This window comes from Balearica regulorum, chromosome 14 (genome assembly GCF_011004875.1).
Source record: "Balearica regulorum gibbericeps isolate bBalReg1 chromosome 14, bBalReg1.pri, whole genome shotgun sequence".
NCBI lineage: Eukaryota > Metazoa > Chordata > Aves > Gruiformes > Gruidae > Balearica > Balearica regulorum.
In genome coordinates this window covers 3,368,084-3,385,097 of record NC_046197.1, presented here as the reverse complement: position 1 = coordinate 3,385,097, position 17,014 = coordinate 3,368,084, and the positions used below count along the sequence as shown (strand labels likewise).

Genomic DNA, 17,014 nt, shown 5'->3' with positions numbered 1-17,014 from the left:
CAGGCTAGTACCACCATTTTGGCATGAGTAGAGTCATACCCGAACCTCAGCTACAAGCAAAAAAAAAAAAAAAAAAAAAATCCAAGCATATAATTCTGATGTCTTTTTGTTAAGGGACCTACATTCAGGTACATGTTGTATTATTTCTAAATGAGAATTAATTATCCCATATGCGAGGCTTGATCATTCATACCAAATGTTTAGATCCTGTGTCTGTTGGTATGGTTTTTAGAGTATTTAAGAAAAAAAAGAGAAATTTCAGGCTATCTCAAGTCTGACTTGTGATGCTAACACACCTGGTGTAATTTACCTGCGTAACTTCATTTCTTAGCATCACTGTGAGACCTGAGTGCCTTCTTTGTGGACATCCTCGCTTGTCTGTCACTCTCCCTTTTAGGGATGAATGTCTGAAATCAGGCCCTAACATAAGAAGGATCCTTTGAAAGCTATATGCAAAAATACAGAAGAGTCGGAGCAGCACCAGCGCGTGCTGTCATAAGCATATAGACCAGGTCATCAGCCTTCCCTTCCAGAATGCAGCTTTCTCCAGTGCTGAAGGATCTTCTGATGCAGACCTTCATGCTGCTCTGCAGAAACTGTCTTACAGGCAAAGCTGGGCATGGAACAGACAGTGCACTAAAGGATGATGAAGAAAACTTCTCGTGTCCACCCATGGCAGGATCAGCGGTAAAAAGCAGACTGCAGGTAAGAATGAAGACAACCAGGTAAGGATGGTGTTCTATCACATCTCCCTGTGTTGAGCTGGCTGCGAACCCACCTGGAAGCAGAGGGAAATTATAACCCTGAGGACAAGTCTCCTCAAAGCAAGGGCAGGGCAGCTCTCACCTCTGCTGCACCTCTGTGGTTAGGGCACGGCTCTGTCCTGGCTGTCACTGCAATGCTGGAACAGCGTCCTGCCTGGTACTGCTAATGGTGTATTAATGATAACAGCTAGCGCCTCCCTTCTGCTGCCCCATCCACGGTTATTTCAGGTTAAATTGAAATACTTGGATTTTCAGGTTTGCAAGTGACTTCTTGTTGATATCAAGGACGGGAAAGTGTTCTGATGCCTTTTAAGATTTTGGCCCTGAGTATGTTGGGGCAGAAAATATTGACTGGTGAAAGGAGGAGGAGCCCAGTGAAGATGTTATGCGACAGCTATGGGGCAGCACAGCTGAAGAGTATGTCATTATGTCACCGCGCAAATTAAGATTGCATAGGAAATCTTTGTTGTGCCTGTAGCTTCTGATTGCTTGACTGCAACTGGGCTGTGGCTTTAACTGTGTTTGAAATGCAATTTCCTAAGTTTTGTAAAAGCTTGCTAAAAAGAAAATTCCATTAAGCAAAACCATGTTGACTCCGATTTCTTCCTCAATTCTCCCTGTACAGATATTCTAAATCACTTGTAAGCTTTTTCAGCTATGCTGAATATTACATACTGTAGAGTTGAGCAGAGTAAAATGATCGATATTGTAATGGCCCTCTCATCCTAGTACATGACAGAAATAATAAATGTTATGATATATGACAGCCCTTCTAAAGCCCTATGGAGCCAAATGAGACGCTGTAAGCATATATCTCCTACATCCTACCCCTGTTTTGCTCTCTGTGTCTGTCCTTTGTTTCCTCCCACATTTATTTCCTCAGTAATGGAAGACTGTAATTGAATTAAAAGCGACTCTGTACGCGCCAAGAACATGCTGTGGCTGCACCGCTCCCCTTTGACAGCACTGGTTGGACTTTTGTAACCGCAGCCTGCTTTGTGAGCTGCTCGGTGCTGCGCGGAGCAGGTTTTTGGGTGGTTTTGACCAGTAGTCATGCATTCCTGTTGGCATGACACCAGGTAACTGTACATGTAAAGAGCTGCAGTCTCTTTCACTACCACCACGGAGTATTCACCTTTCCGCTCCAGTCTGTTTGTCATTCGGGGAATGCCAAAACTTCACTTTAAATTTTTATATTAGTTTCCATTTCCAAGCCTAATCAAAGAAATATCTTGGATGAGATGTCTGGTCAATGAATGATGCCCTTCCTTTGCCACTGCCACCAGCCACCACTCTCGGTGGGTTTTCCTGCCTCTGCCACTTGACGAATCCCTGTGCGTATCTTCTCTGTAGTGCAGTGCCAAGCTGCCACTCTTCCTTCATCAAAGGCCACCCTTAGAAGTAATTGCTTCCTAAGGATAGTAAGAAATAAACCAAACCAAAGGTTACAAAATGAAACAAACGCTATTTATTCCTATCCTTTTTTTTCACACACAATTTTATTATTATTATTGTATTTTAGTTGGCCTTGGCAATGCACTTGACAGCACGGCAGTAGGCCATCACCTTTAACGTGAACAGGATTGTAGGGGGACGTACCCTGGTGAACCCACGGCTCAAGTAACCTGGTATTTGGAAAACTGATTGTATCTTGCAAATAGGAGACTCTACATTTAAAAATAAGTGTATGTACTGTGTATGTACTGTGGAACTGGACTTACTGTGAGCTTTGTGGGAAAGCACAAAAGAAGGTGAATGCCACATTTTGACAGGTATGATTTGTTTTTACCTCCGCATCAGCTCTTTTTTGTTTCAGTTTGCCTCATTCTCAGGAACAGAATTCAATGTTCATATTTTATGAGCATGAATGTAGGTATTACGAATACGAGTTACACATCTCAAATTAAGGGAGAGACGTGAGCACTAAGAAGTTATATACTGTTATTTTGGATGAGTGGGTGTTCAGGTAACAGTAACCATGAGATTAGCTCTTTTATAGCACCAAGACACCTGACTCTTACAGATAGGCCCCTGGACATGAGGACAGCCTGGAACAGCAACTCAATGGTGTGCCGTGCCAGGGCCAGCGATGGACTAGCTGTGCTAATGCACACCCAAGCCTCTGCAGGGCTGGTAGCTCTCAGTACAAAAAAAAAAATAAAAATTCTGAATTTTAATTCTGTTGTGACTCACAGATGTTCCCATGTGGCAATTCATGTGAAAGGGTAGTTCACTCCCGTCACACAGCAGCTGACAGGCAGTTTTCCAAAATATTGTTGCTCCCTGGGCTTGAGCCCAATGGCACGTGGAGCAGTAACTCAGAATGGCAGCAAACCTTAACAGGTATGGAGACAGAGAAAGGGGATGCTTTGGTTTTAATTAATCAAAGCTGACAGTGGCCGTCAGATCATGGCACACTCAGTAAAATACGAAGAGTATGTTTCCCTGCAGCAGGGCCCGCCACTGCACGGAAGAGCGCCGGCAGACGCAGGTCAGGGCTGGGAGCCATAAGGCCGTACTCAGGCACCCCCTCTCTCAGTGGGGTTTGTGACATTGAACCTTTTGCTGCGTTGCTGCCCCAGCAAGCCCCTGGGGTGAATGAGCGGTGCTGGGCTCGGAGCCTCCTGAGGGGGGGGCTGCCCGCGGCACCCCGCTGCCCAGCTCACGGCCAAGCAGGGCGCCTTGCCCTTCCTAGGGCTTTCCAGTCAGCCGGCTGGGGAGGCACCTGAGGAGCGCGGCGGAACGGCCAGCTGCCGAGCGCACAGGCTGCGCCTCCCCTGGGCCGCAGGACCCTCCGCCGCCGGGCCCATCCCACCCGGCAGCCGTACGCGCCCGCGGACAGCCATTTCGCGCCGCTGCCCGGCCTGTCCCTTCAGGTTATAGCGGCAAGCAGTCACCTGTTTGGGCGGCGCTCGCCGCCCTTTCCCCGCCAGGCGTGCTAGCGAGGCCACGCCGGCCCCACACGTGAGAGAACAGCCACCCACGGACGGCCCGTCCCGGGCCCGCAGCCGCTCCGGAGCGCGCAGGGACCGCCCCACCGCCTCCATTTTGTGATGGCCGCAGCCCCCCGCGCCCGGAAGGGTGCCGAGGGCCGCGCTCGCGACCACCTCTCCGCGTGAGCGCGCGGCGGAGGGGCGGGGCGACGCGTGCGCAGAGGCGGGCCGAGGAGGCGTGGCTAGCACGTGGGTCTCGCGAGAGCGCGCGGGCTATATCTGGGAGTGGGCGGGCACGCGGCTTCCTTTAGTGCGCGTCCGCCCGCAGCGCCGCATCCCGCCCCGCTCTTCCCGCGCGAGCAGGCCGAGAAGATGGAGGACAGCGCCATGGACATGGAGAGCATGGGCCCCCTGCGCCCACAGACCTTCCTCTTCGGTAACGGCCCGCCGCTCCCCCGGCCCCTCCCCTCCGCTCCCTCAGGCCTCGGGGCCGAGCGTGGAGCGGCTCGAGGCGGCGGGGCCCGCGTGGGGGGCCGCGGCCTGGTGCCGGCCTTGCGCCTCGGCGGGGCGGGGAGAGGGGAGGGGAGGGGAGGGGAGGGGGCGCTTGTCGGGGGAGGGGGCGCGCGGCGCCCGCCGCCCTTACCGCCCTGCGCTCCCCCGTAGCGCGCGCGCCCCACGTGGCGCGCTGCTCGCACGTGGCGGCGGCGCGGCCCGGCGTGGCGCGCTTTTGTTCCTCGCACGGCCCGCCCGTCGGCCCGCCCGTTCCTAAGGACGCGGGCTCGCTCGGAGCGCCCGGCCGGCCGCGGAGCACATGGCATCGCGGCGGGAGGCGGAGCACGTGGAGGGCGGCGGGCCGTGGCACGTTTCCCTGCCGCCGGCCCCGGGGGAGGCCCGGCCCGGCTCGCCGACGCTGGGCGTCCCGGGAGATGGCGTAACCCCGGGCAGCGGCGGAGGACGCTGAACGTGGACGGGCTTCTGGCGGATGGGCTTGAACGGGCCGCGCTGGGAGCTGCGTGCTCGGCGGTAGGCCGCGGGCTCGCCGGGGATTTTCCGCACCCCACGTGTTTCTCTCGTGAGCCTGCGGTGCCGCTGGTTTTCTGCGCGAGTGCGGAGTCTTGAAGCAGCAAGTGTTAAAATAACAAGTGGTTAGCAAATACCCGCGTCTACATAAACCGGTACGTTTATATCTAAATGGTCTTTTTACAGGCTGCGAGCTTAAAGCAGACAAGGAGTATCAGTTCAAAGTAGACGATGAAGAAAATGAGCATCAGTTGTCTTTGAGAACGGCAAGTATTGTTTAGTGTCTAAGCTTTTAAGTAGTAGTGCGTGATGTTGTGAGAAGTAAGTTTTGTAATGCGTAGCTTTTTTCCTTATTATTAAACTTGTTTCTTTTAGTGGCAAGTGATTTTATGTGGATCTGTTAAATAATAAGGTTTCATTGGGAGTGGAGCATACCATGTTACTTACTTGCTGTATTGAAAAACAAATAGTTTAAAATATCCACTGATGTTTTGTTGTTTACAGCAAGCAATACAAGTCTGGAAAAGTTTAAAAATGGAATTCACGGTAGCTTAGTAAATGTGTACTGGATGGAATTAAAGGCCAGAATATACACACTGACATCCCTAATGCAATAGTTCAAATGCTGCAGCATAGGAGGAGGATAGACTTAGCAGAATGATGCACGATCAGTTTTAGTAGAATTTATTAGAAACTTGATTTTGAAAAGCTTTTCCATATATTTCCAAAATATAATTCCAGTGCAGGTTTTTTGTTTGTGGTTTTTTTCATAAGCAGCTAGTAACTAAATCTAAATGGGAGGGTTTATGTTTTGATTTATTGTCCTTAGTGTTGCCCTCTCTAAGGATTTAAGTGGCAAACACTGTCTTTCATTCAGATAATCCATCTCACAGACTCTGCACTGAGCACAATACTCCTGGAAATCAGGGTCTGTACCCTGAGACTTCTTGGATGTGTCCTTGGATCTTTCCGCTGCCCCAGCAAGCAAGAAACAGTGTTTCAAGGCTTTTGTTCTGGGCTAAGGGTGTTAGTTTTGATTAGCAGAAAGAGAATGTGCCACAACTTCACAGGAAAGGAATTAAGAGTTGTGGCATCTCTCTACTTCATGGTTTATTACTGTATTTATTTAAATATAAAGAGATACCGTAATGATACCTGGAAACAAAAGAGCATTACAATTGTGGATAACTTCCTGCAGCAGAATTGCTTCCTACAGGAGACTTGCATAATAATGCTCTCCAAACTTCTTCACAGTGATACTTACAACACTTTAATAGGCAGGCATTACAGTTTTGTGAATCATGTGCCTTCAGTTCTTGCCTTTTATGAAAATTGCAGCCTGGACTTAACAATGACTAATTGGTTCTTAATTAGAATTTCTTTTGAGGGAAGAATATAGCAGTAAAGTACGTATAGGACAAGTTCATGCGGATAGTTCTCATATCTGAATGTCTGTCACACAGATGAAAGGAGTTACTGAGTGATACTTGAGTTGTATGGTTTTATCCAAAGATCCTGTTTTTTGGCAAATTACCTATAGCATCTCTTCTGATGCTGTGCGCTCTTCATGGGGGATGAAGCAGATTGGACACGTACCAGTGCTTAGTTTTTAGGGTTGTGGGGACAAAGTCTAATTCAATAACTTGTCTTCTTAAAGACAAAAGATGATATACAGGAGAAATGGGCATTAAAATAACAAATGACAAACTGGAAGTGTCTTAAAAGGCTTTGAAGATTTTAGACATAGCTACAAACAAGTGTCTTGGCAAGCAGAGAAAGGAGTTGATGGGAGATAAAATGCAAAGGTAGCAAATTCCTGGTGACTGATCTATGCACCTGATAAAAGACTAGATGTTTTATAAAGATTAACTGTCACATAAGGTCAGTTAAGATATAGGTGTGATGATGGACTAAACTAACAGTAAGTGCTGTAATATTGCTTGAAGGGCAAATGACAAGAGTAGCTGGGGGTGGAAGGCATGTTCTTGTCCTCGTGGGTAGTTGCACCATCTGAATGATTCAGTGTTGTTGCTAACCCATTTGAGAGGTGAGATCAGAGCAGCAATTTCACTTATTTACAGTAATGAAACTTGCCAGGAGTAGTGGATCCTAAACCCTGTTTCTCAGCCTTCAGTCTGATGTATCTTGTCTGGATCGTTACGGCCTGCCTAAAACGCAGCTCTCGGAGAATGGAAGTTGGAGTTGTATGCTGCTGCCTGAGGTGTTTACACCCACATCTTCCATGGGGTGTGGATAGCTGGTTTTTTTCATGGGCATTGGGAAAGGAAACAGAGCGCCCTGTTCACTTGTCTCAGGAATAATTGTAGTACTTAAGGCGATTCTTGGTTTTCACATCTCTTGCATGTAATCCTGACTCAGATGCCAGAGGTTCAGAGAACTGGAATTTCAGGCCTGCCCCCTGTCTGTCACTCATTTGCCTCCCTGCAGCTATGACTTTTGAATCAGACTTGTACCCAGTGTAAGGAATTCAGGCACTTGAGTTTTGAATTGCTCTGGGACAGCAGCTCTGAATTAATGCAGAAGGCATATGCATAAATGACAGTAATGGACTGAGCAGATTTAACTCCTAGTTGAATGTCAAGTAAGCAAAAAGTGTGTAGTGTGATAAAGTGAAGCAATTGGCAGGTGAAACGTGGCAGGAAGGGGAAGGATAAAGGCTGTGATTCTGTAGTAGAGTTTTATTTCCCTTCTAGGCATGTGCTTGTACTTCCTCCCTTGGGCCAGCTTCAGTGCTGACTGGACTTGTCACTGACTGATCTCAGTGTAATAATCCAGTAGCAAAAAGTCTTTTCACTCTCATCAAAATACATGCCTCGAGTTGCACCTTGCGAGTGTTATGGGGAAGGAGAGGGTATTGGCTTGGGGAGGAGTGCAACTGAATAGTTAGCAGTCAGAAATACCAATTTCGGTCTTAAGAGATGCGGAGTTTAAAAGACTTCAAAGTAATTGGGAAGGTTCTCAGAATGTGCGTTGTTCTTTACTTCACAGGTTACTTTAGGGGCTGGAGCTAAGGATGAATTACACGTTGTAGAAGCAGAAGCATTGGACTATGAAGGCAACCCTATTAAAGTAGTACTGGCATCTCTGAAAATGTCAGTGCAGCCTACGGTAAGTACAGGAACTTAAAAAAAACTACTATAAATTTGGTCTCAGGTGAGAAAAAAGACAAATTAGAAAATGTTTAGGTTGAATTTTAGTGAAACTGCACAGTGGTCAGTGGGTTCAGACAAGTGTGAAGTTTTGGCATGTGTAGTAAATACAAGCTAAGTATGAATACATTTTTTTTGTGCCTAGTAAACTTATTCTAGTCCTCTGGAGAGGATAGGCTTTTGTTTGAATTATGGGGTTTTTTTACAAGAAATTACAGTAATTCTGCATGTCATCTCTATGTATACAAGTGTATGTGTTGCAAGCAGATGCATCTATAGCCTGCATTGCTTTCTTTAAGCCTGGGTAAGAAAAGTGAGTTTTTTCTGCAGGTCCCAAACTCTTAAGAGATTCTAAAGATGACTGCAACCCTTTCTTGATGTCAGGGCGCCCTACTTGTCATTCCTGCCATCTGGAATGTAATTTGAATCAGCGTTGCTGAGGTTGTACAAGTGGAACTGCACAATGCTGGGGGCAGGTGTGATGGATAATGTTCAAATTGGCATTGTGGCCAAGAGGAGTAGAAACAAATGCGGATTGGTCTGGCTTTGAAAAGAGTGATTTAATTATGATAAGCAATGAGAGTATAGTGAACCCTGTTGTGGCTTATTGACTGTAAACACTTCTGGAATATTCTGTCAGATGCAAATTTGGAGTAACTATTAGCTTTGGAGTCACAGATGCTGGTGCTCTTGGTTTCATTTGAATAGATTGTCTGTTAAGCATGCTTTGCCTTTAATATTTGAATAAATAGCAGCGCTTTTTTCCTTAGGTTTCATTAGGTGGCTTTGAGATCACACCACCGGTGGTCTTGAGGTTGAAATGTGGTTCAGGGCCTGTTTACGTCAGCGGTCAACATCTCGTAGGTATGTGTTACTCAGGTTACTAATCTGTGATCTTGCTACCTGTCAGCACAAGCAGAACTAGTGATGTATCTGGTATCTCAAGCAGTACTTTCTCTGGTACTGACCCTCTGCATCTTTAATTCGCTGTCCTGAGAGGCATGAGGTAACTGTAGGACAAAGGTGTTCAGGGAAATGCTTGCATACATTTTCTTGCCTCTTGTTTTGTATGGATAAGGGGAGTTTGTCAGCCTTGCAATTAGAGTTCTGATTTGTCCCCTTAAAAATGGGTGTTAGGGTCCCGGTGATATTGTCTCACAGCAGAAATTTGAAAAATTTTTTTCTTTCTATGGCTGCTTTTCTGTGAGGAATGTTACAGGATGGTTATTGACCCATTTTGGATTTCAGTCTAGTAGTACATACAGTCCGCTGGAAAAGTGTCTGATCTCAGTGATTAGATCACTATTAGGAAGCTTCCTCCTGTCAATTCAGTACCTCAGTAAAACCTTGCCTGTTGAATTGTGGGTGATACTCTTCTGTTTCTTACTAGCAGTCTTGCTTTAGTTATTGTTAAATAAGGTGAATTTTTTATACATTGCCATCATTTTATCAGCATTAGAGGAAGAACCAGAATCAGACGACGAGGAAGATGATGCAAAAATTATGAACACTTCAACAAAGAGACCAGCCAGTGGAGGAGGAGCTAAAACACCACAGGTATATATACTTTCAATCAGCTTGTCTGCAGAATTTTCTACTGGTTTGGTATTACCTGCCTGTAGGAGTAAGCAGTTAGATGGCTTGCTATGATTTACTTAATATGTGGTCTGTTGATATCAGTGGAGAAGGATTATTTTGTACTTGGGTCTTTACACTTCCGTAATTCAGTACTTGTTAACTATAGATAGTTTCCAAAGCTTTGCTGGAGGGGCTAATATGAATGCTACTTCGGTGTGGAAGCTTTGTCCACTACAGTAACAGAGTGTGTGCAGGTTCTGGTGTAAACATCAGCATACTGCAAGTTTAAATGCTGATCGAAGCTCTGTAGTGTAGAAGGAAAGGTTTGTATGCTCAGGTGTGCTATAAATTTGTCAATAGCTTTTGACTTGGCAGCTGTAACTTCTTGGATTTGAGCTAAATTGATGGAATATGTAGTATGCCACAAATTGTTTTGGATCAAGGTTGCTGTTAATTAAGACAAAATGGTATTGACACATACTTGATCTTTTTTAAGAAAAAAGCAAAATTATCAGAAGATGATGAGGATGACGATGAAGATGAGGAGGAAGATGATGAGTATGTATTGTTTCGATAATGTATTTTGAAAAACAGGGTTAACTTTCAGAATGTGAATTGTATGACATAACTGGATGTTAAGTGAGCAAGCTACTTGGCTACAAAAAAGCAGAATTACCTTGTTTATCTCTGCAATGCAATTAAATTAGTGTTGTTAAAATCAGTCATATTGGGTTATAAAACTTAGTTTCATGTAATTCATTAACTTAATAAATTTAGAATTTTTTTATTAGTTGTAGTGGAAGTCTTAAGATACATGCCTTCAGTATTAAACAAGGAAACACATTGAACTGATTTAACAGTAGTAAGTAGAGTATTTGGCCTAACACCTTGCCATGTGTTAAAATAAGGTGGAGTAGATTTGGGAAGGTGACTTGCTTCCTTCATGAATAAAACCTTTTATTGGGAGGGGAGGGGGAAGGCAAATTCCTGATGTGGTTCAAGTTGTGAGTATGAATCTTGAGTTATGGTGACTACCTTTCTGATTGTAGCGATGAGGATGACTTAGAGGATGATGAGGAAGAAATGAAAACACCAATGAAGAAAGTAAGTGGCATTATGTATATACATACACATTGTGACCCTCTTCACCTATGAAGGATTAAATAGCCTGTTAACTGAATTTGAAAGGAAATGAGTTATAATATCAGGTGGACTTAATATCTGCAACTAAGTTTATTCAGATAGGGGGAGCAAGTGCTAACACCTCTTAACTTACTAATAGGTGTTAATAATTAACTGTCCTGATTTTGAGTCATCTTTGAGGATTCATGTGAAGACCCCCTAAAGCAGAAGGGGGTTTAGAGCTGTGTTTGCCTAAGTGAGATAGCTGTTAAGGTTTGAACTCTGCATTTATGATGATGCAGAAGCTAATTTAGGTGTCCTCCATGCGCAGTGTTCTGTTCTATAATAAACTAGGTATCAGTACAAGGAATGACAATAATTGGGCAGGTAGTGTCTTAAATCAATGAGTTTAAGCACAGCTGTTTGGAATGTGTGAATGGGATGCTTTGGATTTAGTTTAGTCTGCATAAAGAAATTGTAATGGGATTAGAACACTTGAGTGTGCACATCCAATCCATGTTTTAATTACTTTGCTGCAGGGGTGGCTGGGTTCATGCATATGCGCATGTGCAGTTGTCAGACTGGTGTGATTTTGTGTATGATTCTTGGGCAGCAAACAAAATCCTGCTCAAAGGTGTGGCTTGTGCTTTGCCACTTCAGTTAGTCCTACATGCTGTGAAATAGGTCTTTTTAGCAACTTAACCTTTGATTAAAAAACGTATCTAAATGTGTGAGCCGATTGGAAAAGGTTCACTTCAGGCAGCCAAGTGCTCAAATGCCAAATTACATCAGCCCTTGAGTGCCATCTGGTGGTAAAATAAACTAAGACAACTTGGTAATGGCAGAGATAGAAGGTAGTAATTTTTTTGAATTTAAGTACTTTGGCTTGAATTTATATGTTCGGATCTGCTGTTTAGAAACAAACATAGTAAAGTAAAACATTAAATATGCTGCTCTGTCCTAATGAATTTCTGTAGGTGATAGTGCGCAATAGTTGAAGGCCTGGTAAAGACAATCTGAACTGCAGATTGCCTGCCATCTAATCAAATCTAGTGTGGCTGAAAGAAATGTTCCCTTGATTTATACAGGAATTAAGAATGCAGTTCTTAATATGCATGTGGCATTGCCCACGCGCATCCCAGATAATGTTTCTGTATGAAATGCCAAACAAGAGGGTTTTTGTTGGAGATTAAATAGTATGTATTTGTTACTAAGTCTGGAGTATTGTGTTAACAAGCTTAATGTTTACTAGCAGTTTTTCGTGGCAAATGAACTTAAGTGTTTTCTTTTCAGCCTGTCCGTGAGGCTTCAGGAAAAAATATGCAGAAAGCAAAGCAAAACGGAAAAGACTCTAAGCCGTCCACACCAGCATCTAAATCAAAAGTGAGTGAAGACAAATGAGTAAACCAAATGTTTATTCTAGTGTGGAAGCTAGTTTTCTTGCCTAACAGTAACTTTAAATAATGTGCTAACCATTAAGTTTTTTAATCTTAATATGAAGCACACTGGGGATCCTGTTCGTTACATCATGTTCCCCTGTGATGCTCTTCAGTGATCAATCTATAACTACAACAGCCGAGATGCGAAATCAAGTGTGTTGTCCCTTCTGAGTATTGGTGATCCCGTGGATAAAATGCAAGTCTTGTTTTACTCGAACATGCGTGCCAGGAGGGTCGATACAGAAATTAGTGTGGGAAGGATGACAGGATAACATCTGAAAAGCAGTGCAGATGTGTACCTTTTTAAAGCATGACCTAATCTGGCTGCAGTTGTGGAGTAAACTCCAAATCACTCAATGTTTGGGCTAATTTCAGTTTCATTTCTGTTGGGAGAAAGAACTGTGTACGCACCTGCCCAGAAGTCTAAGATGCAAGCTGTGCTAATGGTAGTAACTCCAAATTTGTGTTGTTCTTTTCCTTGTTTCCGAGTAATGTATTGGAAGCACAAATTTAACTTTGTGATTTTTTTGAAAATCTACATGATAGTTATTTTATTCCGTATAAATTTTACAGTAGGTTTTAACATTCTTGTTTTTAGAAAACTTGTTGTTATATACTAAGTAGCTTTATGTATGTGCAAGTTCCTAATGAAATAAATAATTTTCAGACTCCAGATTCCAAGAAGGATAAATCTCTAACTCCGAAAACACCAAAAGTCCCTCTGTCGTTAGAGGAGATTAAAGCAAAAATGCAGGCATCCGTAGATAAGGTGAGTTTTGGAAACTTCAGCTTTCTCAGCCTTATTTTTATACTTCACAGATCAAAGAATTGGGTGTTTTTAAGAAATGGTTACATGACACAGATTGCTGCGCTGTTATCAGTGTATGTTGATGTTGAAGCTCAGAGAAATGAAAACTCACTTGAGATAAAAAGAAGTCTCTGTACTCAGGAGAAACGAGAACACTTGGTTTTTTGATTCCTCCAGTAGTGATGATTAGGAATTTGGTATTTCTTAGTCAACTGTCTCAGTTAAAATTGGGGGGGGGGGGAACCAACAAAAAACCACAAAACCAAAAACCACAGCAACAAATCTTGGGTGATATTTATTCTAAATGTGTCTTAACTAGTGTACACATTTTAGGCAACTAGAGTAAAGCAGAGTTCTTCACATGCTTGGAATACCTGGGTCTTAAAGCAGCATCCAACTTAGATATCCAGATATGTGTGAGGCTTTATAACTTCCAGAAGGGGGAGATAGGTGCTTGTGATACGCATTAATGAATCCATGAAGACCTGAAAGCATTTGCTTTCTGAGCTGGAGATCTGGGGTTAATTGAGTCTCACTCTCAATGGATGTTTCATCTTCTGAAAGTCACAGGGCAGTCACTCAGCTTCTGGTTTGTTGTCAGTTTTAACTAGCACTTCAGTTATGCATATGAATATTCTTCTTAGCTGCTATTTCAGTATAAAAAAGAAAACTGCATTTTAGTTATAGGCTGGTTGGGTAACAGTGTAGCAGGTAATAGCAATTCTTTCCCCCTTAGCCAAGTGTGGAAACCTGTGTACTAGCTAGGGGTGCAGCTGAGTACGTACCTGTACTGCGGAATAGGTGGTAGTGAGGGCTTGACATCTAAACTATACAAGTTCTGGTTTTACTTCATGATTGTGCTTATAGATAGTATGCTCATTTATGACTGAACTAGAAACTTATTTTTGGCTGATGTTGGTGCCATGAAGAATTCTGGTTTGGTGTTTTTTTTTTTAGTTTGGTGTGAGGTGATAAAACTTCCCTCCCTTACAGTGGCAATCAAAAATCAAAGGTCATCTAAAGAATTGGGATTATCTTCTGCTTAGATTCTTAATGTTTTGAGGCAGTTCTGTCCCAGAATACAAAATAAGATAAGAAGTGTTTCAATATAGTGGATGCAGAGTGAGCAATGACAGATTGTGATAAGGATCAAAATGTGTATCCCTAAATTGTGAAGCTGACAGTGATGGATGGCATCATTCTGCTAGGTCAAACTAACCTCTCAGATCCAGCGGATGCTAGGGTGGTTTTTTGCATGACACAGAGGAGCTGTGATTAGTGGTGGTTCTGCAGTGTAAGCAGAAGCAGCTGTGCTGCTCACAGGAGGCAGATGTCCCTGTGGAGGTAAGCATGCAGACCAGATAACTGGCAAGTAGCTTTAGAATATACTTTCTGTTGCTCAAGAGTGATTCTACTGGGAAATGCTGTGTAAGCACAAATGTGTAGAAGCAATAGCAGGCAGCTTAATTTAATGTTTTCCAAGATGGTGCTAGAGCATACCTTAGTAAGGCAAAAGGTTTGTGCTTTGCTGTATACAATAGTGCTTCTAGCTGACAGTCAGCAAGTTAGCAGCTTTTAAAAAAACCAGTAATTTATTAAATTAATAGCATGGAACTGCTGCATTAGGTAGTAAATACATGTGAACAAGCTAATAGGAAAGCATCAGTATGTGACAGAATCCAGGGGTAAGACATTGTCCAAATATCCAAGCTTTTGGTTGCGGTATTGCAGTTTCAAATATTCCTAATGTAGCTTTGTTTCCTTTGAACATAAATTTGCTGTCTTCTGTGATGTGCTGTGTAGCAGCTAAGCGTACTGTCATACTTGGCTAGGTATATTTCAACTGATGTACCTGAAAATGGGAGAAATATTACTCATGGGGCATGTGAAAGTAAATCACTGTCTCTTAAAATAGCGTACTGTATTATTTAGCCTGGAGATAGGAAAAGACATGAAGATAAACCTAGATCCATGAATTCCTGAGTCTGCTTTGTATGTCCAAAGACAATTTCTGACATACAAGCACATGTCTCTAGAATGGTTCTTTTAATTCATAGAACTAATCTAGTAGAATGAGTCTTGAAAGGTAGGTGGGAGATCAGTTATTTTTTGCTTCAGAGAGCTGAAGTTGAAAACCAGCCTGTGAAGGATAGTAATGTCTCAAGTTGCACGCTGTAGTAAGAATTCATAAATATGGAATTAGTTCTAGTTTATCTGAATGGAATATGAGTGTTGACTATAAACAAGGTTATCTTAAGTGGTGAATGCTTGCTGTTATGTTTATGAGCGTGAGCAAAGATGTTTGTACAGCCATTTTGGTGTGTAGGCACTCACTCCAGTGAGAAATACCTGGGTACTGTAGAGAAGCAAACTTTTAAAACTGATTTAAAAGCAGATTGGTTTGGGATGTTGCAAGGTGAGTTCAGTAAAATTCCATGTGTATTGCAAAGGGTTTAAGCTTCGTAAGTTATTTATTGGAATCATTAAATGACCTGCATAGACTAAAGCTTGCTTTTTTCAAAATAGGGTTCTTCCCTTCCGAAGCTGGAACCTAAATTTGCCAACTATGTTAAGAATTGCTTCAGGACGGAGGACCAGAAGGTAACTGAATTTATTGGAACTTGATAAAGTCCAAAAACTTTTATAACCTGACTTAGGGATTCTTTTCCACTTCTTAATCTTTACAAGCTTTGGACTGTTTCAAAGGGTTACAAACCACGAACAATACTTCAAATTAAATAAATGGGAATGGTTTTAAGGGTTTAGTTGGCTAAGATGGGAAAGCTAATATTTTATTACATTTTTCCAGCTTTTTATATGGTTGGTAAATTATCTCTTGCTTACTAAACCCACAGAATTTTCCTTTTGGCACCATACTGGCTAAGGAAATGAGCTGTGGTTTTCCTTGCTGCTGAATTTGGCCACCTAGGCCAGTCTGCTGTTCAGCCTTTTGTTGGGGAGGGTGTCTGGGAGGGGGAACTGTTTTGCGATTGAGATTATGGCTTTCTTACTACATTTTCTCCCAAAGTCAACTGAACTCTTGTAAGAGGGCAAGCCAAAAGGTGGTATCAGGAAGCAAGTTTCTGAATTAGTTATTACTCAACATACACTAGGCTAAAATGTGTCTTGGATTTCCCTATCAAAATTCCTGTAAGTTAAAACTTTCTTCCAGTGACAGAATTCCTTATGCTTTCCTGCTTCCCTCAGTGGTTCAGAGTAAACGTGTCTGATAGACAAATTGATAGGTTCTTGAAGGAATGTTTAAAAGCAGTTAGCCTCAGCTACTGGAGTTGGTCTGACCTAGCCAGGGTAGGCAGAGTTCAGCCAATATTTGCCTAGCTGGTCCACACCCATCCTCTCGCTTATACCTTCACTGAATTCTTATTATTGTGACTTTGAGTGAATAAGTTTTCTAGCAGAAGGACCTAACGTCTTGCTTTTGACTTGATTTTCTCTGAAAGGAATGCATTTTTTTCTTGTAATTTAATGTCAATATTTTGTGGAGTAAAGTGGAGATGGTAAACTGAAAATAACTAGAAAAATGGATTTCAATTTCTAACTTTTTGTGTACACTTCCAGGTCATTCAAGCTCTCTGGCAGTGGAGACAGACTCTGTAAGAAAAGAAAACAGTTTAAACAGTTCATTAAAATCTGCACTCTTACTTCTGTAACCATTATTTGGCTGTCCTTTTTACAAATGCTGAAAGAGCTTTCCCTACTGTGTCTGATAAATGTCATCCAGATTACCTTGCCAAGAATGTGTTGTCCAAAATGCCTGTTTAGTTTTTAAAGACTGGACTCCACCCTCAGCTTCATTTTAAGTATGTATGGAATGTTTTGATAAGGCATGGTGGTGGTGGTGGTCAGACAAATGGAAATGGTGGGGAGACTAAATGTACGTGGAAAAAAAATAAAATTTAGTATTTTAATAAAGTACTATCGTTTCTTTTTTATGGGTTGGGGGTTGTCTGCATGTTGAACCCGGAAGAAAACAGGGTGTTAAAGTTCTCATAGGAGCTACTGCTAAGTATTTTAGCTACTTGTCTTGACCAAGTACACATCAGATAGTCTCATTTATGTTAACTTCAAAACCAACTTTACTCCAATTCTGTGAGCTTTACAGCTACGGAGCAGATGATTGGTGAGAAGACTTAAATGGTAAGTGGGACTTTATTCTTGT

At 42.8% G+C, this 17,014-nt stretch overlaps 1 protein-coding gene across 1 annotated transcript; it reads left to right on the top strand.

The window, feature by feature from the left end:
• The first annotated feature begins 3,973 nt into the window (after positions 1 to 3,973).
• NPM1 (nucleophosmin 1) lies at positions 3,974 to 16,770 on the top strand. Its single transcript, XM_075766173.1, has 11 exons — positions 3,974 to 4,133; positions 4,904 to 4,983; positions 7,727 to 7,846; positions 8,658 to 8,751; positions 9,341 to 9,444; positions 9,962 to 10,023; positions 10,515 to 10,569; positions 11,881 to 11,970; positions 12,694 to 12,795; positions 15,361 to 15,435; positions 16,414 to 16,770. Exons 1-11 carry the CDS (start codon positions 4,070 to 4,072, stop codon positions 16,450 to 16,452), a joined length of 885 nt encoding a protein of 294 aa, XP_075622288.1. The 5' UTR covers positions 3,974 to 4,069; the 3' UTR covers positions 16,453 to 16,770.
• Positions 16,771 to 17,014: the final 244 nt, after the last annotated feature.